The sequence below is a fragment of the Salvelinus sp. IW2-2015 genome, linkage group LG3 (genome assembly GCF_002910315.2).
Source record: "Salvelinus sp. IW2-2015 linkage group LG3, ASM291031v2, whole genome shotgun sequence".
Taxonomy (NCBI): Eukaryota; Metazoa; Chordata; class Actinopteri; order Salmoniformes; family Salmonidae; genus Salvelinus; species Salvelinus sp. IW2-2015.
Window position 1 is genome coordinate 17,502,063 of NC_036840.1, and position 22,967 is coordinate 17,525,029.

General features: G+C 43.7%; 1 protein-coding gene and 1 long non-coding RNA gene across 8 annotated transcripts in view; one reads left to right on the plus strand and one right to left on the minus strand.

The window, feature by feature from the left end:
* Positions 1-1,824: 1,824 nt before the first annotated feature.
* The window catches only part of LOC111951742 (N-alpha-acetyltransferase 40), a 35,600-nt gene continuing 14,457 nt past the window's right edge, over positions 1,825-22,967 (plus strand). For 2 of the 7 annotated variants that reach the window (XM_023969944.3, XM_024134586.2), the window contains exons 1-2: positions 1,825-2,574; positions 7,324-7,419. In XM_023969944.3, the coding sequence (XP_023825712.1) occupies positions 2,569-2,574; positions 7,324-7,419 (102 nt within the window). In that variant the 5' untranslated portion in view covers positions 1,825-2,568. The other 5 variants (XM_070434919.1, XM_070434913.1, XM_023969950.2 and 2 more) reach the window with 5 other exon arrangements.
* Positions 11,018-16,554, minus strand: LOC139023007 (uncharacterized). Its single transcript, XR_011474073.1, has 2 exons — positions 16,162-16,554; positions 11,018-15,778 (listed from the first exon to the last, which is right to left on the minus strand). It is a non-coding gene; the product is annotated as an uncharacterized lncRNA (long non-coding RNA).

The window sequence follows — 22,967 nt, forward strand, 5'->3', positions numbered from 1 at the left end:
TTAAGACACCTGTCCACTAAATACAGTCACCTCCAACTCGGACTATTGGGCCAACGCCAGTATAGCAGAGGACTGTAACCGGACACCAGAAACAAAATTGTAGACAGCTGCACCAGGTTGGGAAGACTAATCTGCAATAGTAAGCAGCTTGGTTTGAAAGAAAATCAACTGTGGGAGCAATTATTTAGGAAATGGAAAGACTACAAGTACCGCACTGAATAAATTCTCCCTGGATTTGGGGCTCCATGCAAGATATACATTCCCGTGGGTACAATGATCACAAGACTGGTGAGCAAAATCACCAGAACCAACACGGGGGACCTAGTGAGATGACCTGCAGGAGGCTGGGACAGTAAAAAGCCTACCATCAGAGCACAGGGCACGCGTCAGGGAACTGGTCAAATCCTGCAGTGCCAGACGTGTCCCCGCTCTTAGCAGTACATGTCCAAGGCCCGTCTGAGTTTGCTAGAGAGCCATTTGGATGAATCCAGTAAGAAGATTGGGAGAATGTCATATGGTCGTATGAACACAAATAGAACTTTTTGCGTATAACAACTAAAACCCTCGTCGTGTTTTGGAGGACAAAGAATGCTGAGTTGCAATCCAAAGAACATACCTACTGTGAAGCATGGGGATGGAAACATCATTGCTTTTGGGGCCTGTTTTTCCTGCAAAGGGACCAGGACGGACTGATCCGTGTAAAGGAAGAAGAATGGGGCATGTATCGTGAGATTGAGTGAAACCTCCCTTCAATCAGCAAGGGATTGAAGATGAAACGTGGCTGGTCTTTCAGCATGACATGAAACCAAACACACGCCGCGGGCACGAAGAGTGGTTGTAAGAAGCATTTCAAGGTCCTGGGTGGCTACGCCAGTCCTCCAGATTCACCCATAGAAATTGTGAGGGAGTTGAAAGTCCATATTGCCCAGCAACAGCCCCAAAACATCACTGCTCTAGAGGAGATCTGCATGGAGGAATGGGCCAAAATACCAGCAACAGTGTGTGAAAACCTTGTCAAACGTTTTCTGTAAGTCTTCACCTCTGTCATTGCCAACAAAGGGTATATAACAAAGTATTGAGATAAACTTTTGTTATTGACCAAATACTTATTTTCCACCATAATTTGCAAATAAATTCATTAAAAATCCTACAATGTGATTTTCTGGATTTTCTTTTCTCATTTTGTCTGTCATAGTTGAAGTGTACCTATGATGAAAATACAGGCCTCTCTCCTCTTTTTAAGTGGGAGAACTTGCACAATTGGTGTCTGACTAAATACTTTTTTGCCCCACTGTACATATTGCTGTTGGCCTAAGAGGCATCATGAAAGTTTGGATGTTGCCACACACATACCTACTTGTTAACAAAATTAAGGAAGTTTCCTRATAAAATTATTCATAAATATTATCCTGCCAACCACTATATGAAGAAATTTAAGGAAAACATCAACTCAAATGGTTCCTTTTGTAATGACCACCCAGAAACAGTGTTGCATCTTTTTGGCATTGTATTCATGTAAGAAAACTGTGGCAAGACATCAGTAGATTTATAATTGAACACATTTATGAAGATCTTACACTATTGTGGAGAGATGTACTGCTTGGATTCTTTACCTACGATAGAAATAAGCTGAAACATTTTTATGTAATTAATTTCATTATTCTTTTGGTCAAATTTCATTTTCACAAATGTACATTTACTAACAAAACACCACGTTTTCTTACCTTACAAAGACAATTAAATACTATACTAACAAAAAAGCTGTTAGAATAATAAGTGTATGTATGTCCCTTAAGGTCCTTGTGTAATGTGATATTGTACCCCCTAGCCCAATTGTCCTTTGTATATTATTTATATACACTTGTGTTCCCACATGTACTTCCTGTATTGATTTGTTGTTAATAAAAAAAAGTATATATTTTTTTAAATAATAATAATAATATTACTACAGACATCACTGAGTATAAGGCTTTGGACAACCATGCCTCAATAGCCATAAATATTTTGGCTCGTTCAGYCCCTCTTAAATAGTTACCAGAATCATTATTCATATTTCCACAACAAGTGAGAAAAACATGAATACAGTTTCTTATATAGCCATTTTGCAGCGTGAACTCAGGAATAATAGTTGTCAGGTTTCTTTCTTTATTGACCCCCGACAAGCTGATGTCGTCATTTCCCCAATGCTTAAGAGGAAACGATATTCTCGTTAATGTTGGTCTGAGAAGAGTAGTAAAAGAAAGAGGGAGGAAAGGATAGAGAAAAGGGAGTAGGGCCAAGAGACGTAAATCAACCCTTTCTCTTGGCGCCAAATAATATAAAACGTGATTAAACGTCTAATTTCGTCGATTAAAGTTAATGTAAGCAATCGTGGGAATATTGTTATTTGTAGCCAGTTGAGGTAATGTGGTAGTTAGCTTGCTAAATATCTAGCAACGCAATCATTTTACCTAATCTTGCCCCACTCAAGAAACAATATTAATTTGGCGATCTAGTTAGCTATATCAATACAACAGCTTGCAAGATAGGTAGCTAGTTTCTTCAAGGCGGTCGTTATAATACAGCAATATGGGGGTGAGTTTTGACCGTCTGTCCGTGTATTTGTGTGAAAAGGTGAATGCTTCCATCAAACAAAGACAGCGTCCAAAATCATGATCCCGTGAATGCGTGATGGAGAGACCACGGAATGAATGGATGGCTGGCAGGCACACCGTTAACCAGCTCCAAAATAACCCCTTTTTGTGATTGTTTAAACCATCTTTTTCACTGGTTTTATTTGGTCAAGTGTTGCCCCATTGCAACGCTCTCCCGTGCGGTGTGTTTGTTTTCAGATGTGGTGCTACGTAACTAGCTTGATATGAATCAATTTTCACAAAGGCTTCTTTCTCATTGTGCCACACTAGTCTAGATTAGGCAAGGTGGGAGGCTCGACTCTTAGCTACCTGTTTAGAACATTTGAGAAGTAGTAAGTAACCTGATGATTTTAAGTCACGTTTTACAACCTACATCTAGCTGGGGTAAGAAGTCGCTAACATTACCTACCTAACTGTTTGTTTGCTGGCCAGCCAACTGTTTTGTTTGTTTGCTGGCCAGCCAACTGTTTTTTGTTTGTTTGCTGGCCAGCCAACTGTTTTTTGTTTGTTGGCCAGCCAACTGTGTTTGCTTGCTTGCTAGCTCGCTGTTGGCTTGCTAGCTAGCTGTTTGCTAGCTAGCTGTGTGCTTGCTTGCTAGCTAGCTGTGTGCTTGCTTGCTAGCTAGCTGTGTGCTCGCTTGCTAGCTAGCTGTGTGCTCGCTTGCTAGCTAGCTTTGTGCTCGCTTGCTAGCTAGCTGTGTGTGCTTGCTAGCTGCTCTGCTAGCTAGCTGTGGTGTTGTTTGCTTGCTAGTCTAGCTGTGTTTGTTTGCTTGCTTGTTTGCTAGCTGTGTGCTTGTTTGCTTGTTTGCTAGCTGTGTACTTGTTTGCTTGTTTGCTAGCTGTGTACTTGTTTGCTTGTTTGCTAGCTGTGTACTTGTTTGCTTGCTAGCTAGCTGTGTACTTGTTTGCTTGCTAGCTAGCTGTGTGCTTGTTTGCTTGCTAGCTAGCTGTGTGCTTGTTTGCTTGCTAGCTGTGTGCTTGTAGCTAGCTGTTAGCTGTGTGCTTGCTAGCTAGCTAGTTAGCTGTGTGCTTGCTAGCTAGCTAGCTGTGTGCTTGTTTGCTAGCTAGCTGTGTACTTGTTTGCTTGCTAGCTAGCTGTGTGCTTGTTTGCTTGCTAGCTAGCTGTGTGTTGTTTGCTTGCTAGCTAGCTGTGTGCTTGTTTGCTTGCTAGCTAGCTGTGTGCTTGTTTGCTTGCTAGCTAGCTGTGTGCTTGCTAGCTAGCTGTTTTGCTTGCTAGCTAGCTGTTTGCTTGCTAGCTAGCTGTTTGCTTGCTAGCTAGCTGTTTGCTTGCTAGCTAGCTGTTTTGCTTGCTAGCTAGCTGTGTTGCTTGCTAGCTAGCTGCGTGCTTGCTAGCTAGCTGTTTGCTAGCTGTTTTGCTTGCTAGCTAGCTGTTTGCTTGCTGTTTGCTTGCTAGCTAGCTGTTTGCTTGCTGTTTGCTTGCTAGCTAGCTGTTTGCTTGCTGTTTGCTTGCTAGCTAGCTGTTTTGCTTGCTTGCTAGCTGTTTGCTTGCTTGCTTTAGCTGTTTGCTTGCTTGCTAGCTAGCTGTTTGCTTGCTAGCTGTTTGCTTGCTAGCTAGCTGTTTGCTTGCTAGCTGTTTGCTTGCTAGCTAGCGTTTGCTTGCTAGCTGTTTGCTTGCTTGCTTGCTAGGTAGCTGTTTGCTTGCTTGCTTGCTTGCTAGCTGTTTGCTTTCTTGCTAGCTGTTTGCTTGCTTGCTAGCTGTTTGCTTGCTTGCTTGCTTGCTTGCTTGCTTGCTAGCTAGCTGTTTGTTTGCTTGCTTTAGCTGTTTGCTTGCTTGCTAGCTAGCTGTTTGCTTGCTAGCTGTTTGCTTGCTAGCTAGCTGTTTGCTTGCTAGCTGTTTGCTTGCTAGCTAGCTGTTTGCTTGCTAGCTGTTTGCTTGCTTGCTTGCTAGGTAGCTGTTTGCTTGCTTGCTTGCTTGCTAGCTGTTTGCTTTCTTGCTAGCTGTTTGCTTGCTTGCTAGCTGTTTGCTTGCTTGCTTGCTTGCTTGCTTGCTTGCTAGCTAGTAGCTGTTTGCTTGCTTGCTAGCTGTTTGCTTGCTTGCTTGCTTGCTTGCTTGCTTGCTAGCTGTTTGCTTTTGCTTGTTGCTTGGCTGCTAGTGCTTGCTTGCTTGCTAGCTGTTTGCTTGCTTGCTTGCTACGCTAGCTGTTTGCTTGCTTGCTTGCTTGCTAGCTAGCTGTTGTGCTTGCTTGCTAGCGAGCTGTTTGCTTGCTTGCTTGCTTGAGCTAGCTGTTTGCTTGCTTGCTTGCTAGCTAGCTGTTTGCTTGTCTGCTTGCTAGCTAGCTGTTTGCTTGCTAGCTAGCTGCTTGCTTGCTTGTAGCTAGCTGTTTGCTTGCTAGCTAGCTGTTTGCTTGCTAGTAGCTGCTTGCTTGCTGCTAGCTAGCTGCTTGCTTGTTTGCTTGCTTGCTAGCTGCTTGCTTTGCTTGCTTGCTAGCTTGCTTGCTTGCTTGCTTGTAGCTGTTTTGCTGCTTGCTTGCTAGCTAGCTGTTTGCTTGCTTGCTTGCTTGCTAGCGAGCTTTTGCTTGCTTGCTTGCTAGCGAGCTGTTTGCTTGCTGCTTGCTAGCGAGCTGTTTCTTGCTTGCTTGCTAGCGAGCTGTTTGCTTGCTTGCTTGCTAGCTAGCTGTTTGCTTGCTTGCTTGCTAGCGAGCTTTTGCTTGCTTGGCTTGCTAGCTAGCTGTTTGCTTGCTAGCTAGCTGTTTGCTTGCTAGCTAGCTGTTTGCTTGCTTGCTAGCTTGCTAGCTAGCTGTTTGCTAGCTAGCTGTTTGCTTGTTTGCTTGTTGCTAGCTTAGCTGTTGCTGCTTGCTAGCAGCTGTTTGCTTGCTTGCTTGCTTGCTAGCGAGCTGTTTGCTTGCTTGCTTGCTTGCTAGCTAGCTGTTTGCTTTGCTTGCTTGCTTGCTAGCTAGCTGTTTGCTTGCTAGCTTAGCTGTTGCTAGCTAGCTGCTTGCTTGTTTTTGCTTGCTAGCTGTTTGCTTGCTTGCTTGCTTGCTAGCTGCTTGCTTGCTTTTGCTTGCTAGCTAGCTTGTTTGCTTGCTAGCTAGCTAGCTAGCTTGTTTGCTTGCTTGCTTGCTTGCTTGCTAGCTGTTTGCTTGCTTGCTTGCTGCTGCTTGCTTGCTTGCTTGCTTGCTGCTAGCTGTTTGCTTGCTAGCTAGCTGTTTGCTTGCTTGCTTGCTAGCGAGCTGTTTGCTTTGCTTGCTTGCTAGCTAGCTGTTTGCTTGCTAGCTAGCTGTTTGCTTGCTAGCTTGCTAGCTGTGTTTGCTTGCTTGCTAGCTTGCTAGCTAGCTGTTTGCTTGCTAGCTTGCTAGCTAGCTGTTTGCTTGTTTGCTTGCTTTGCTAGCGAGCTGTTTGCTTGCTTGCTAGCGAGCTGTTGCTTTTGCTTGCTTGCTAGCTAGCTGTTTGCTTGCTAGCTAGCTGCTTGCTAGCTAGCTGCTTGCTGTTTGCTTGCTTCTAGCTGTTTCGTTGCTTGCTAGCTGTTTGCTTGCTTGCTTGCTAGCTGCTGCTTGCTTGCTTGTAGCTGTTTGCTTGCTTGCTTGCTTGCTTGCTACGTGTTTGCTTGCTTGCTTGCTAGCTAGCTGTTTGCTTGCTAGCTAGCTAGCTGTTTGCTTGCTTGCTTCTTGCTAGCTAGCTGTTTGCTTGCTAGCTAGCTGCTTGCTTGCTTGCTTGCTAGCTAGCTGTTGCTTGCTAGCTAGCTGCTTGCTAGCTAGCTGCTTGCTTGTTTGCTTGCTTGCTAGCTGTTTGCTTGCTTGCTAGCTGTTTGCTTGCTTGCTTCTAGCTGCTTGCTTGCTGCTTGCTAGCTAGCTGTTGGCTTGCTAGCTAGCTAGCTGTTTGCTTGCTTGCTTGCTTGCTTGCTAGCTGTTTTGCTTGCTTGCTTGCTTGCTAGCTAGCTGTTTGCTTGCTTGCTTGCTAGCTAGCTGTTTGCTTGCTTGCTTGCTGCTAGCTGTTTGCTTGCTAGCTAGCTGCTTGCTTGCTTGCTTGCTAGCTAGCTGCTTGCTTGTTTGCTTGCTATACTGTTTGCTTGTTTCTTGCTTGCTGCTTTTGCTTGCTTGCTTGCTAGCTGCTTGCTTGCTGTTGCTTGCTTGCTTGTAGCTAGCTGTTTGCTTGCTAGCTAGCTAGCTAGCTGTTTGCTTGCTTGCTTGCTTCTAGCTGTTTGCTTGCTTGCTTGCTAGCTGCTTGCTTGCTTGCTTGCTAGCTAGCCTGCTTGCTTGCTTGCTTGCTAGCTGTTTGCTTGCTTGCTTGCTTGCTTGCTTTGCTTGCTAGCTAGCTGTCTGCTTGCTTGCTAGCTAGCTGTCTGCTTGCTTGCTTGCTAGCTAGCTGTTTGCTTGCTTGCTTGCTAGCTAGCTGTTTGCTTGCTTGCTTGCTTGCTAGCTAGCTGTTTGCTTGCTTGCTAGCTAGCTGTGTGCCATATTCCACTCTCACTGCCAACAGTGGAAAACTATTTATGGTCCAGATGTTAGTTTTCTTTTGTAATCATATAGCTAGTCCCTCGTATGTTTTTCTAAGGAGCAAGAGGCACTAAACCATGTCTCTTTGGCCTTACATCAATATTGGGACACACGTCCCTCACTTCACTCATGCACACAAACACACTACTGCTGCAGCCTTCTGCTTGAAGATTGACCAACTGACATTTTTATTTCCCATCTCTAACTGTACCTCTCTCCCCTCATACCACTCTCCAGAGGAAGTCAAACAAAGCGAAGGAGAAGAAACAGGCTCGCCTGGCGGAGAGGGCAGCCATGGATGCTGTGTGTGCCAAGGTGGACAGAGCAAATAAGGTAAGTCCTTATGTGCATTGCATCAACCAATGGTTGCGTGCCACATCATTMYATGTTTATATGCACACTAATATTCAGTGGTGTAGAGAACTTAAAGCTACAATAGGCTTTTTTCACACCCCCAACAGACAACTTCCTCCCTTGCCAAGCGGTATGACGATATCCGGTTGTCGTCTAGTCTTCCGCAAAATTCGATCATGGCGTTTACCCAGTCACTACTCAATTTGCATGAGTGATGTGGCTATCGTTCACGAACATTCCCAGACGAAGAGATCTAAACTTGATAAAGAATACATTTTCTTCCACAAACAATATATCTTCAACTATCAAGGTAAGTTAGTGCTTGAAGTGACCAGTTGAGATAACTAGCTAGCTAACGGTAGCTAAGCCATTACCAAATTGATTAGTGCAAGCTAACAAGCTAGCAAGCTAACTTTACTTAATGTTTGTCAGACTTAGCTAGACAACTAATTAATGGTAACTATTTGGCCAGCCACTAATATGTGTATATTATTTGTTTCTAGTAAGCAACGTAGCTAGCTAGACCCATCTCAGTAACATTAAGAGTAGCAATTTAAAATGATGTACGCTAATAGATTACATCTCACCTAACACTTTTTTTTATTTTCTTGCTAAAACATAATAGACCAGAAGGCAGTGGTAGTATGGACAAGGTGTCACAGGCCAATGAGGAGCCCCATTTACTGCAGGTTACGAGATATGATAGGCAGTTTAGTGCTTATTGTTGATGCGGTTGCAGTTTCCTATATTTTGCTCATACGTATCGGTTCTCATGTACCTGGACATGCAGTAGGCCTAGTTCCTTTGTTGTTACTGATCTGAGCCTGCATAACATTTTAAAATGTAGTATAGTAAACTTTTTGTAGTTGGTCAGTTACATTTTAATGTGTGAATTGAAGAGGAGTCATGACCTTGCTGATCAAGAACAGTGTATCACAACTATGTGATTCCCCCCCCCCCCGCATGTTCTTTTAGATCACATTGCAAGGAGCGTATCATCATAAACTGCTTCTCCTGTTCATGTGCAGCTCAGAGATTTGTGCAATCATCTGGTGGCTCTACTCTTCCAGATTGCACATTACACCATAATGGTCAAGTTTTGAAATTGAGAATTTTTCATATTGTCATAGACAACACATTTTGTATTTTTGTAGGCTCATTAATGTACATTGTTTGACCAGGGGATTTGACCAGAGCCTGCTGATTAATGGTTGAGGAAGCCAAGGACATCAGGCAGGAGTGGCATTAAATCCACTCCCTGGTGAGTTACAATTGTCTTTTTAAACAGGTTGCCATCCCCAGGCTGTCACTGCCTTCACTCGTGTTGAAATTTATTGAACTAAAGTTTTATGGTCTTGACTGACATTCATCCATTGTCTATGCTTATGTGTTTCAGGGCCTCTTCCTGACATGATGGTGCTGTCTGCTGGACCAAGTTTGAGGAGCATGAGACCGCAACCTGCCATCGCCAAGGTGCTGCATGGACTGGAAGAAATTACTCTGGTTGACTCTAGATTTGTTCCAGTGCCCCGTGGGTCAATGCTGTCTTAGTGTCCCCCAACTGTCACCCCAAGAGATTCTAAAGCATCCAGATGCTCCTGCATTCCCCCAACTCACAGTAAAAGAAAGGCAATTGCAGTCTGCCTGTCTAAAATGGAAGGAAATGAGGAAACCATGTGTGACTGCTAGCCGGTTCAGCGAGGCATGCCACGTGCGTGGGGACTCATCTAGCCAGGCCCTAGCCATGAGGATGCTTAAAGGTGAATGGCAGGGTATTGAGCTTGAGTCGAGTTCTGCAGGACTACTCAGAATTATTTAATGTCTCGATCAAACCTTGTGGATTCGTTGTGCACCCAGATGCACCCCATCTTGGGGCAAGCCCTGATGGGAAAGTTTGACCCTTCTGCAGCGCCATTCTTCGGGCTAGCCGAGATCAAGTGCCCTGACGTTGAGTAACTGATGTGAAACACATTAAGTTTGTTAATGGACAGGCCAAGCTCAAACACAGCCACAAATATCACTGGCAAGTCCAGATTGGTGCGACTTCAATACAACGCTAGACGTGACATTACAGTAGAGATCATTTGGAGAGATGCTTTGATAGCAGAGATTGACCTCTACACCTACATGGATGTGTACCTTAAGATAAATATTGTTGCAGGTCAGCCAGTCTTACTTGGCAGGCACAAAATGTTGCCCAAGGAAATATACATACACTATATATTCAAAGGTATGTGGATTTGTCTATTTCAGCCACACCCGTTGCTGACAGGTGTATAACATCGAGCACACAGCCATGCAGTCTCCGTAGACAACCATTGGCAGTAGAATGGCCTTACTGAAGAGCTGTGACATTCAACGCGGCACCGTCATAGGATGCCACCTTTCCAATAAGTCAGTTAATCAAATTTCGGCCCTGCTAGAGCTGCCCCAGTAAGTGCTGTTATTGTGAAGTGGAAACGTCTGGGCGCAACATCGGCTCAGCTGCGAAGTGGTAGGCCACACAAGCTCACAGAACAGGACCGCCGAGTGCTGAAGCGCATAAAAATTGTCTGTCCTCGGTTGCAACACTCACTACAGAGTTCCAACTACCTCTAGAAGCAACGTCCGCACAATAACTGTTAGTCGGGAGCTTCATGCAATGGGTTTAGATCACCATGCGCAATGGCAGGCTCGCCGCCATTGGACTCTGGAGAAGTGGAAACGCGTTCTCCGGCAGTCCGACAGACTAATCTGGGATTGGCAGATGCCAGGAGAACGCTACCTGCCCTAATGCATAGTGCCAAATGTAAAGGAGGAATAATGGTTTGGTGCTGTTTGTCATGGTTCGTTCTAGGCCCCTTCCAGTGAAGGGAACTCTTAATGCTATAGCATACAATGACATTCTAGACGATTTTGTGCTTTCAACTTTGTGGCAACAGTTTGGGGAAGGCCCTTTCCTTTTTCAGCATGACAATGTCCCTGTGCACAAAGCGAGGTCCATACATAAATGATTTGTCGAGATCGGTGTGAAGAACTTGACTGGCCTGCACAAAGCCCTGACCTCAACCCCATCAAATACCTTTGGGATGAATTGGAACGCCGACTGTGAGCCAGGCCTAATTGCCCAACATCAGTGCCCGACCTCACTAATGCTCTTGTGGCTGAATGGACTCAAGTTCCTGAAGCAGTGTTCCAACGTCTAGTGGAAAGCCTTACCAGAAGAGTGGAGGCTGTTATAGCAGCAAAGGGGGGGACCAACTCCATATTAATGCCCATGATGTTTGACGAGCTGGTGTCCACATACTTTTGGTTGTGTACTGTATATAACTATTTACAATTGTATGTAAAGGAGATAATTTGTTAAAATAATCTTGTTTGTCTCTCCCGTGTGGCAGTTGGTAGAGCATGGCGTTTGCAACGCTGGGGTTGTGGGTTCGATTCCCACGGATGACCAGTAAGAAAATGTATGCACTCACTACTGTAAGTTGTTCTGGATAAGAGTGTCTGCTAAATGACTAAAATGTAAGCAACATTGTAATAGAGTATTCTACTGATTGAAGTGTGATCTTTGTTATTTTATGACAGGCTAAACATGTCACAGAATGAATATTTAATGATCAAATCAAATGTAACAATGTTCTAACAGATGAATGCATTATGCAAATACTACATCCCAAAACACCATATTATTCGTAACCTAATACACATTCAAAATACAAATGATCCAAAATTCATCGTCTGAACAGATCAATTTATAATGATCACAAAACATGTACACGTTGGTATAAAGCTGTTATTTATAATGACATAATTAATATAACTAGTGATGACATTTTTGGCGATACCGATATTTAACTTGACAAAAAACCTGATACTGATATTTAACATTTTAGCTGCCTTTTAAGCATTCTATTACAGTTAAGTAGTTAATCAGTATCTCACTGATCATCCCTAAAGCCAAAACCTCATTTGGACGCCTTTCCTTCCAGTTCTCTGCTGCCTGCGACTGGAACGAATTGCAAAAATCTCTGAAGTTGGAGACTTTTATCTCCCTCAACAACTTTAAAAATCTGCTATCCGAGCAGCTAACCGATCGCTGCAGCTGTACATAGTCCATCTGTAAACTACCCACCCAATTTACCTACCTCACCCCCCATACTGCTTTTATTTATTTACTTTTCTGCTCTTTTGCACACCAGTATCTCTTCTTGCACATGATCATCTGATGATTTATCACTCCAGTGTTAATCTGCTAAATTGTAATTATTCGATTTATTGCCTACCTCATGCCTTTTGCACACACTGTATATAGATTTTTTTTTTTTCTACCATGTTATTGACTTGTTTATTGTTTACTCCATGTGTAACTCTGTGTTGTCTGTTCACACTGCTATGCTTTATCTTGGCCAGGTCGCAGTTGCAAATGAGAACTTGTTCTCAACTAGCCTACCTGGTTAAATAAAGGTGAAATAAAAAAAATAAAAAAACACACATGGACACAAGAGGTTCCAGGCTGTGTCCCATAGGGCGGCGCACAATTAAGCCAGGGTAGGCCATCATTGTAAATAAGAATTTGTTCTTAATAACTGACTTGCCTAGTTAAATCAAGGTTACACACCACACTGACAAAAGTTATTTTGTTGGAAACATATGTCCCAATTAGGATTTCTATGGAACGCCATTTGGGTCTTGGCATGTCAAAAAAGATACACGTCAAATAAGCTTGTTGACCAATCAGGACCTGAATATGACTGCAGGTCACAACTAATGCGTTCATAKAWTTTTTTACGTAGTTATTACACTCGTATTTTATATGTCACAACGATTCATCGATACGTAGGATTTGATGCTGGTAAAGTAGTCTCGCGCACCTACAGTGCCGGTCATAAAAAAAAAGCTAGCTAGCTCATGGATGCAAACAATGTTCTTCCCCAAAGACAAGGCAAAACGACAATCTGTTTCAGTAGCTATAGTGAGGTGTCATCTAAAATAACCTTAATTAATAAGACAGTTTTTATTTGATTAATGGTGGTCGGACCCAGCTATGTGAAGCTAGCCACACTAAGGATTAGCCACAATAGTGGACTTTGCGGTTAGCCTTCAAAATAAGTGTAATTGACAGTGATGCAAATGACTACAAATAGTAGAAATATGCCATAATTGGATAGATCATGCTAAACGAGGTTGGAATGTTATATAAAATCAACAGAAGACAATTTTTTWATTTGACGTTAATCACACTGGATGTATTATACTTTAGAAATGCATTGGGGGCATACTTATTTCACTGTACAGCTTTACCTATGGATTGTGGATCAATGACACCCAGAGAACATTAGCATTGTAGCTCTTATTGAGGGACTGTGAATTGAGCCACAATTATTGTCAACTATTCCAGAGGAAATGCAATACTGCGTAGATGTTTGAGTCTGATAACTGAGGATTTAGCGAAAAAATATTGGGTATTGAGTAGACTGATACACCATTTCATTGATCCCCAATCCTTAGGTAAAGCTGTTACAGTGCAATATGAATGTCAATACACACAATAGGCTGACTTGGGAGATTTCACACAGTCATAGTCCCGCGATAAGAGCTACAACGCTAATATTTGCGTAAACTCTTCAGTTGTGTTCTGTGGGTGTCACTGAAGAGACTGATACCCAATTTCATTGCTTCACATTCCAACCTTGTTTAACATTATCTAGTCTATATATGGCATGATTCCACCAATTGTAACCTGCATCACTTCAAAGACGGTACCTTTATTTTGAAGGAAAACGGCAAGTTCCACTATTGTGCCTAATCTAGCTACACAACCCGATCCGGTCGAGCCTCACTAGCCAGATGAAGCTATCTGGCTGCTTATAACGTTAGTTTTGGGCAACAGGGTTAAGTAGCTAGCTATTTAATTTCATGAACTGAAGTTCAATTTCAATAGGCAAACRTAGCTACCTAGCTAATACTTACAAGGATTCCTAAATCACTGCTAAGAATAGTGAAAATGACTGTAGTTTCTACTAGTAATTCTTTCAGGCTGGTTGTATTGGTGCTAGCTAGGTACCAAGCTAAAGCTAGCTACCTACCCCAGAAGTTGCGGTCGCACAAATAATGCTTTATTACCAACGCGGTATTGTAAACACATCGTGGCCGGTGTTTMCAGACTTTTTTGTACAGCTTTGACAGTGCCACTGATAGTGGTGGCGCTTAGCTTGCACGTGCAAATTCAGAACACACAACATTCTATAATAGAATGGTGTTATTTGAGGTGTCAAATTAAAAGCTTATTTAACACGTCAAATAGTGTTATTGTCAAATAGTGTTATTTGAAGTGTATCTTTTTTGACATGCAAAGACCCAAATGGCGTTCCATAGTATGTCGTGACGCTATTACTGTTTAACTCCGGTAGGGCAACATCTGAACAATAGCGCACTTGGTAACATTAGTGTGTACCGGTGCTCGACCAGTCGTGAAAGCCAACATCACCCACGACAGAGAACGGTTGATTGGCAATTAATTCCATTTTCTTGGCATTAATGGATTTCGCCTTTGAGTAGCCTTGCTGAAATGCTCTTAATCTTTCAAATGACTGCTCGGCTTGTTGAATGCTRGATCCACACAGCAGACATTGTGGGCTAGGTTAGGAATGCTGTGTAGCTTAAAATTTTACGTGGGGTCATTACGTCATGTACCTACGTTATATAGGTATGCATGTCAGCTTTGACATTTGGTTTTTCACATCAGTGTTAAACTAGACATCGTGCCGATACTGATGTTGGCATTTTTAGCTAATATCGTCCGATTCCGATATCGTGCATCCCTAAATTGAACTAACAAAAATATTATGTTTCATGAGCTGAAATAAAGACCACAGAAATGTTCCATATGCACAAAAAGCTKATTTCTCTKAAATTATGTGCACAAATTTGCTTACATCCCTGTTAGTTTAGCATTTCTAATTTGCCAAGATAATTCATCCACCTGACAGGTGTGACATGAAGAAGCTGATTAAACAGCATAAGTATTACACAGGTGCACCTTGTGCTGAGGACAATAAAAGGTGACAGATGTCTCAAGTTGAGGGAGTGTGCCTAACAGAGCTGTTGCCAGATAATTGAATGTTAATTTCTCTACCATAAGCCACCTCAAGTCATTTTAAAGAATTTGGCTTGACCTGGCTCCCAAGAGTGTGGACCTGTGCCCTCCCAGGCGAACCCATGGCTGTGCCCCTGCCCAGTCATGTGAAATCCATAAAATTAGGGCCTAATGGGTTTATTTCAATTGACATATTTACTTCTATGAACTGTAACTGAGTAAAATCTTTGAAATTGTTGCGTTTGATTTTGTACTGAACAAAAATAACATTTCATGTGTAGTGTGTGCACTGCCGTGCTTGAGCATGTTTTCCCACTGGCTTATCACCCTTGAGAATAGGAGGGCCCTGTTAGTTCACTATTTAAGCAGCAGTTCCTCCACAGTTGACTGACACAGTTTGCCAGAGTGAGTAGGATAATGGTGTCCCAGATATGGTATTCCTTCACCCTCCTAATGGTTCTCTCTGCTAGCAATCTCAGATGTGCAATGGCTTGCGTTCGCTTGGTGTCTTTCCATGTTAGCCAAGTTGCTCTTTTGAATGGGGGAATGATGAGCGTTGCCGACACATCTGACAGCATCTTCTCTATGATGAACCCCTTGTCTACCATGAGTCCATCACCAGGCTCAAACAGCTCGAGGATTCCAGATAGACGTGTGATCTCCTGATCAGAGATGGACCCAGTGAAAACCTGGATACAAAGGTGATGGCTCCACAAGGTGCACTCCCAATCAGGCCCTTAAAGGTGGTGTGTTTTTTTGTAAGATGAAAAGGTCTCTGACTGTCAGAGAGGAGGGGTTGGCACATCTCAGCTCTGTGCAGTCCAGGATAACTGGAGTACAACTTTGAACTTGTCAGGCGTTCTTGCCTGCACCTGCTCTCTGGACATCCAAATGGGTACAGAGCCCAAGACAAGATACAGGTAGTTGGTACAGTTMATTATAATGCAGCTTACTGTTCGGACACTCAAGCAAAATATGTCCGCCAACACCTCCTTCAGCCCAGCAGCTACTCGACAGCAGTAAAGAAAAAACTTGTCAATGAGCGGCAGCTTCCTGTTGGGCCTTGGTGTTGGGCCTTGGTGTTGCGCTTCCCATTCCAGCCTTCTGGGCCTTGGACTAGTAGATTAACCTGGAGGCAGAGGGGACAATGGATTCCCAGAACACCATGAAGACCTGAGTGGGACCGGGTATAGAACCTGAAGTTGTCAGATGCACAGAATCTTTGCGGTTGGTGAACAGAGTGCTGTTGGACTTGTAGCTCTAGCTCATTGATTCGATCCAGTGGAGCATCCAACACACCCATAGAAAAGAAAGGGGATAATTTATATAGCAAAATTGTACTATTATTCAGTTTGATTATCAGTACCATGACACAGTAAACCAACTCTAACTTTGTCTAGTTCTCAGGACAAACGTAATCAAGTATGTTATGGTAGTGCTATTTGGTTTAAGAAATGTTGGTCAAAACTAAGGGGAGGGTGGCTTAAGTTGGAGAGCAGAGTGGGAGAACCGAGACTATTGTTATTTCAAAAGCTGAATACAGGTAATGCAATATCTGAACTATAGCAACCGTTTGCAGAACTACAGTGCTGAGCTACAACACATCATCAACCATCTGGAAAACCTAAATTCACGTTACTCACCAGGGAGGGCAGGCAGTCATGGTCCATGCTGCAGTCACTTCAGAGGCACCGACACTTGTGTCCATATCGGAGACATCCACTTCCTGTTCCCAGTCGCGCACTTGCTGTATCAGGGAGAGACCGAGACTGCAGGCTCTTCCCCCAGTCGTTCCAGAGAACCGACAGGGAACTTTCAGATTTAATGCGAGAACGGCCTTTTTGTGTTATGTTGATGTTGGCCGCGTTAAAATTCAGACGATTTGTATTTGCTCTCACATAGCTGTCACGTACAGTCGCATCCTTTGTGGAGTTGTGAAACCTGAAGTATGGGTGTTTTTGTTTGTTGCTGGGACACTAGTGTCATTGGCGAGAGGACTGTGCAGCCATTATGCTAGCTTGCTAACTCTGTGCTGTTGCTAGTAACCGGAACATAAGCAACGCCGCTTTGCTGAACTTCCTTTCTACAAACCCGGAAGCGTGAAAGAATCCTATATGTAACTTTTTGGGCGACCTGACCAAATTCAGATAGTAATCTCATTGAAAGCAAGTCTAAGAAGCGCTATATCTGTTCTATGTGCGCTATTTGTATGCTTCCCGTTCTTAAGTATTGTTTTTGCGTCTTTCACTTTTGGTTTTGTACATCAGCTGAAAATACAATATTTTTGATTATGAAAAAGATACAGTGCATTCGGAAGGTATTCAGACTCCTTCACTTTTCAGAAATGTTTTTACGTTACAGCTTWATTCTAACATTTATTAAATAAATGTTTTTCCTCATCAATCTACACGCAATACCCCATAATGACAAAGCAAAAACAGATTTTTAGAAGTGTTTGCAAAGTGTTAAAAAAACCACACAAAAAACAGATCAGGTCCATCCTGTTTCCATTGATCATCCTTGAGATGTTTCAACAACTTGATTGGAGTCGACCTCTGGTAAATTGACTGGACATGATTTGGAACGGCACACACCTGTCGACAGTCTTCCCCCCCCCCCCCCCCCCCTCATCAATCTACACACAATACCCCATAATGACAAAGCAAAAACAGGTTTTTAGAATTTAGAAACTTAAATATCACATTTACATAAGTATTCAGACCCTTTACTCAAATCAAAGTTTATTTGTCACGTGCCCCAAATACAACAGGTGTAGACATTACAGTGAAATGCTTACTTACAGGCTCTAACCAATAGTGCAAAAAAGGTATTAGGTGAACAATAGGTAAGTAAAGAAATAAAACAGTTAAAAGACAGGCTATATACAGTAGCGAGGCTACATACAAACACCGGTTAGTCAGGCTGATTTGAGGTAGTAGGTACATGTAGACATGGTTAAAGTGACTATGCATATATGATGAACAGAGAGTAGCAGTAGCGTAAAAGAGAGGGTGGTGGGTAGCGGGACACAATGCAGATAGCCCGGTTAGCCAATGTGCGGGAGCACTGGTTGGTCGGCCCAATTGAGGTAGTATGTACATGAATGTATAGTTAAAGTGACTATGCACATATGATAAACAGAGAGTAGCAGCAGTGTAAAAGAGGGGGTTGGTGGGACARAATGCAAATAGTCTGGGTAGCCATTTGATTACCTGTTCAGGAGTCTTATGGCTTGGGGGTTAAAACTGTTGAAAAGCATTTTTGTCCTAGACTTGGCACTCCAGTACCACTTGCCATGCGGTAGTAGAGAGAACAGTCTATGACTGGGGTGGCTGGGGTCTTTGACAATTTTTAGGGCCTTCCTCTGACACCGCCTGGTGTAGAGGTCCTGGATGGCAGGCAGCTTAGCCCCAGTGATGTACTGGGCTGTACYCACTACCCTCTGTAAATGCCTTGCGGTCAGAGGCTGAGCAATTGCCGTACCAGGCAGTGATGCAACCAGTCAGGATGCTCTCGATGTTGCAGCTGTAGAACCTTTTGAGGATCTCAGGACCCATGCCAAATATTTTTAGATTCCTGAGTGGGAATAGTCTTTGTCGTGCTATCTTCACAACTGTCTTGGTGTGTTTGGACCATTCTAGTTTGTTGTTGATGTGGACACCAAGGAACTTGAAGCGCTCAACCTGCTCCACTACAGTCCTGTCGATGAGAATGGGGGCGTGCTCGGTCCTCCTTTTCCTGTAGTCCACAATCATCTCCTTAGTCTTGGTTATGTTGAGGGATAGGTTGTTATTCTGGCACCACCCGGCCAGGTCTCTGACCTCCTCCCTATAGGCTGTCTTGTCGTTGTCGGTGATCAGGCCTACCACTGTTGTGGCGTCTGCAAACTTAATGATGGTGTTGGAGTCGTGCCTGGCCATGCAGTCGTGGGTGAGCAGGGAGTACAGGAGGGGACTGAGCACGCACCCCTGGGGAGCTCCAGTGTTGAGGATCAACGTGGCAGATGTGTTGCTACCTACCCTCACCACCTGGGGGCGACCCGGCAGGAAGTCTAGGATCCAGTTGCAGAGGGAGGTGTTTAGTCCCAGGATCCTTAGCTTAGTAATGAGCTTTGAGGGTACTATGGTGTTGAACGCTGAGCTGTGGTCAATGAATAGCATTCTCACATAAGTGTTCCTTTTGTCCAGGTGGGAAAGGGCAGTGTGGAGTGCAATAGAGATTGCATCATCTGTGGATCTGTTTGGGCGGTATGCAAATTGGAGTGTGTCTAGGGTTTCTGGGATAATGGTGTTGATGTGAGCCATTACCAGCCTTTCAAAGCACTTCATGGCCACGGACGTGAGTGCTACGGGTCTGTAGTCATTTAGGCAGGTTGCCTTAGTGTTCTTGGGCACAGGGACTATGGTGGTCTGCTTGAAACATGTTGGTATTACAGACTCAATCAGGGACATGTTGAAAATGTCAGTGAAGACACCTGCCAGTTGGTCAGTACATGCCCGGAGCACACATCCTGGTAATCTATCTGGCCCCACAGCCTTGTGTATGTTGACCTGTTTAAAGGTCTTACGTCGGCTACGGAGAGCGGGATCACACAGTCGTCCGGAACAGCTGATGCTCTCATGCATGCCTCAGTGTTGCTTGCCTCGAAGCAAGCATAGAAGTGATTCAACTCGTCTGGTAGGCTCGTGTCACTGGGCAGCTTGCGGCTGTGCTTCCCTTTGTAATCTGTAATAGTTTGCAAGCCCTGCCACTTAAGACGAGCGTAGGAGCCGGTGTAGTATGACTCAATCTTAGCCCTGTATTGACGCTTTGCCTGTTTGATGGTTCGTTGCAGGGCATAGCAGGATTTCTTGTAAGCTTCCTGGTTAGAGTCCCGCACCTTGAAAGCGGCAGCTCTACCCTTTAGCTCAGTGCGAATGTTGCCTGTAATCCATGGCTTCTGGTTGGGGTATGTACGTACAGTCACTGTGGGACGACGTCCTCGATGCACTTATTGATAAAGCCAGTGACTGATGTGGTGTACTCCTCAATGCCATCGGAAGAATCAAGGAACATGTTCCAGTCTGTGATAGTAAAACAGTCCTGTAGTTTAGCATCTGCTTCATCTGACCACTTTTTTATAGACCGAGTCACTGGTGCTTCCTGCTTTCCCTGCATTAAAGTCTCCGGCCACTAGGAGCGCCGCCTCTGGTTGAGTGGTTTCCTGTTTGCTTATTTCCTTATACAGCCGACTGAGTGCGGTCTTAGTGCCAGCATCTGTCTGGTGGTAAATAAACAGCCACGAAAAGTATAGCTGAAAACTCTGCAGGCAAGTAGTGTGGCCTACAATTCATCACAATATACTCTACTTCAGGCGAGCAAAATCTAGAGACTTCCTTAGATTTCTTGCACCCGCTGTTGTTTACATATATGAACAGAACCCCCCCCCCCCGTCTTACCGGAGTGTGCTGTCCTATCTTGCCAGTGCAGCGTGTATCCCGCTAGCTGAATTATCCATGTCGTCATTCAGCCACGATTCCGTGAAACATAGGATATTACAGTTTTTGATGTCCCGTTGGTAGGATATTCGTGATCGTACCTCGTCTAGTTTATTGCCCAATGATTGCACGTTGGCGAGTAGTATTGACGGTAACGGCAGCTTTCCCACTCGCCTTCTCCGGGTCCTGACGAGGCATCCGGCTCTTTGTCCTCTGTACCTGCGTGTCTTCCTCTTGCAAATAACGGGGATGTCGGCCCTGTCGGGTGTTTGGAGAATGTCCTTTGCGGCCTCCTTGTTGTAGAAAAAATCTTAGTCTAATCCGAGGTGAGGGATCGCTGTCCTGTTATCCAGAAGCTCTTTTTTGCCTTAAACTTCTTATGGCTGCAATCCCAGTAACGGGATGATATGACAACAGCCAGTGAAAGTGCAGGGCGCCAAATTCAAAACAACAGAAATCTCATAATTAAAATTCCTCAGACATACATGTGTCTTATACCATTTTAAAGGTAATCTTGTTGTTAATCCCACCAAGTGTCCGATTTCAAATATGCTTTTCAGCGAAAGCACCACAAACGATTATGTTAGGTCACCACCAAGCCACAGAATAAGCACAGACATTTTTCCAGCCAAAGATAGCAGTCACAAAAAGCACAAATAGAGATAAAATTAATCACTAACCTTTGATCTTCATCAGATGACACTCATAGGACTTCATGTTACACAATACATGTGTGTTTTGTTTGATAAAGTTCATATTTATATAAAAAAATCGGAGTTTACATTGGCGTGTTACGTTCACTAGTTCCAAAAACATCCAGTGATAGTGCATAGCCACATATATTCAACAGAAATACTCATCATAAATGTAGATGATAATACTATGGTGTTCACAATGGAATTATAGATATACCTCTCCTTAATGCAACCGCTGTGTCAGATTTCAAAAAAACTTTACGGAAAAAGCAAACCATGCAATAATCTGAGACGGCGCTCAGAACTATAGTCAAATTAGCCGCCATGTTGGAGTCAACAGAAACCAGAAAATACATGATAAATATTCCCTTACCTTTGATGATCTTCATCAGAATGCACCCCCAGGAATCCCAGGTCCACAATAAATGCTTGATTTGTTCGATAATGTCCGTTATTTATGTCCAATTAGCTACTTTGGTTAGCGCGTTTGGTAAACAATTCCAAAGTCACAAAGCGCGTTCACTAAAACGTGACGAAATGTCCAAAAGTTCCGTAACAGTCAGTAGAAACATGTCAAACGATGTATTGAATCAATCTTTAGAATGTTGTTAACATAAATCTTGAATAACGTTCTAACCGGAGAATTACATCAGATGAGCGATGGAACGGAGCTCCCTCTTATGTGAACGCGCATGGTCAAAGAATGGTCACCTCATGGCAGTGGTGACTAATTCTCCTCTCATCCGGCCCCCCTTCACAGTAGAGTCATCAGACAAAGTTCTACAGACTGTTGACATCTAGTGGAAGCCGTAGGAAGTGAAAACTCATCCATATCTCGCTGGGCTTTCAATGGGAGCTTGGTTGAAAATCCACCAGCCTCAGAATTTCTACTTTTTTTCTCAGGTTTTTGCCTGCCATATGAGTTCTGTTATACTCACAGACATAATTCAAACAGTTTTAGAAACTTCAGAGTGTTTTCTATCCAATACTAATAATAATATGCATATATTAGCAACTATGACTGAGGAGCAGGCCGTTTACTCTGGGCACCTCTGTGCACCTTTCATCCAAGCTACTCAATACTGCCCCTGCAGCCATAAGAAGTTAAGATACGGTTGCAGAAACATTATGTACAAAATATGTATGTACAAAACAAATAACACYAAAAAAAACAAATAATAGCACAATTGGTTGGGCGCCTGTAAAACTGCTGCCATTTCTTCCGGTGCCATTTTCAGTTTTTTACTCAGTACTTTGTTGAAGCACCTTTGGCAGTGATTACAGCCAAAGGTATTTTTGGGTATGACGCTACAAGCTTCGCACACCTATTTGGGGAATTTCTCTCATTCGCTGCAGATCCTCTCAATATCTGTCAGGTTGGATGGGGWGTGTTGCTGCACAGCTATTTTCAGCACTCTCCAGAGATGTTCGATCAGGTTCAAGTCCGTGCTTTGGCTGGGCCACTCAAGGACATTGAGACTTGTCCCGAAGCAACTCCTGTGTTGTCTTGGCTGTGTGCTTAGGGTCATTGGGGTGGCAGGTAGCCTAGTGGTTAGAGTGTTGGGCCAGTAACCAAAAGGTTGCGAGATCGAATCCCTGAGCTGACAAGGTAAAAATRTGTCGTTCTGCCCCTGWACAAGGCAGTTAACCCACTGTTCCATGCCATCATTGTAAGTAAGAATTTGTTCTTAACTGACTTGCCTAGTTAAATAAAGGTTAAAAAWAWATATATATATATAAAAAAACATGTTTTGTCCTGTTGCAAGGTGAACCTTCGCCCTAGTATGAGGTCCTGAGCGCTCTGGAGCAGGTTTTCATCAAGGATCTCGGTACTTTGCTCCTTTCATTTTTCCCTCGATCCTGACTAGTCTCCCAGTCCCTGCCGCTGAAAAACATCCCCACAGCATGATGATGCAACCACCTTAGCGATGGTGCCAGGTTTCCTCCAGACGTGACGCTTGGCATTCAGGCCAAATTGTTCAATCTTGGTTTCATCAGACCAGAGAATCTTGTTTATCATGGTCAGAGTCCTTTAGGTGCCTTTTGGCAAACTCCAACCGTGCTGTCATATGCCTTTTACTGAGGAGTAGCTTCCGTCTGGGCACTCTACAATAAAGGTCTGATTGGTGTAGTGCTACATAGGTAGTTGTCCTTCTGGAAGGTTCTCCCATCTCCACAGAGGAACTCTGGAGCTCTGTAATAGTGGCCATCGGGTGCTTGGTCACTTCTCTGACAAAGGCCCTGATTGCTCAGTTTGGCRGAGCGACCAGCTCTAGG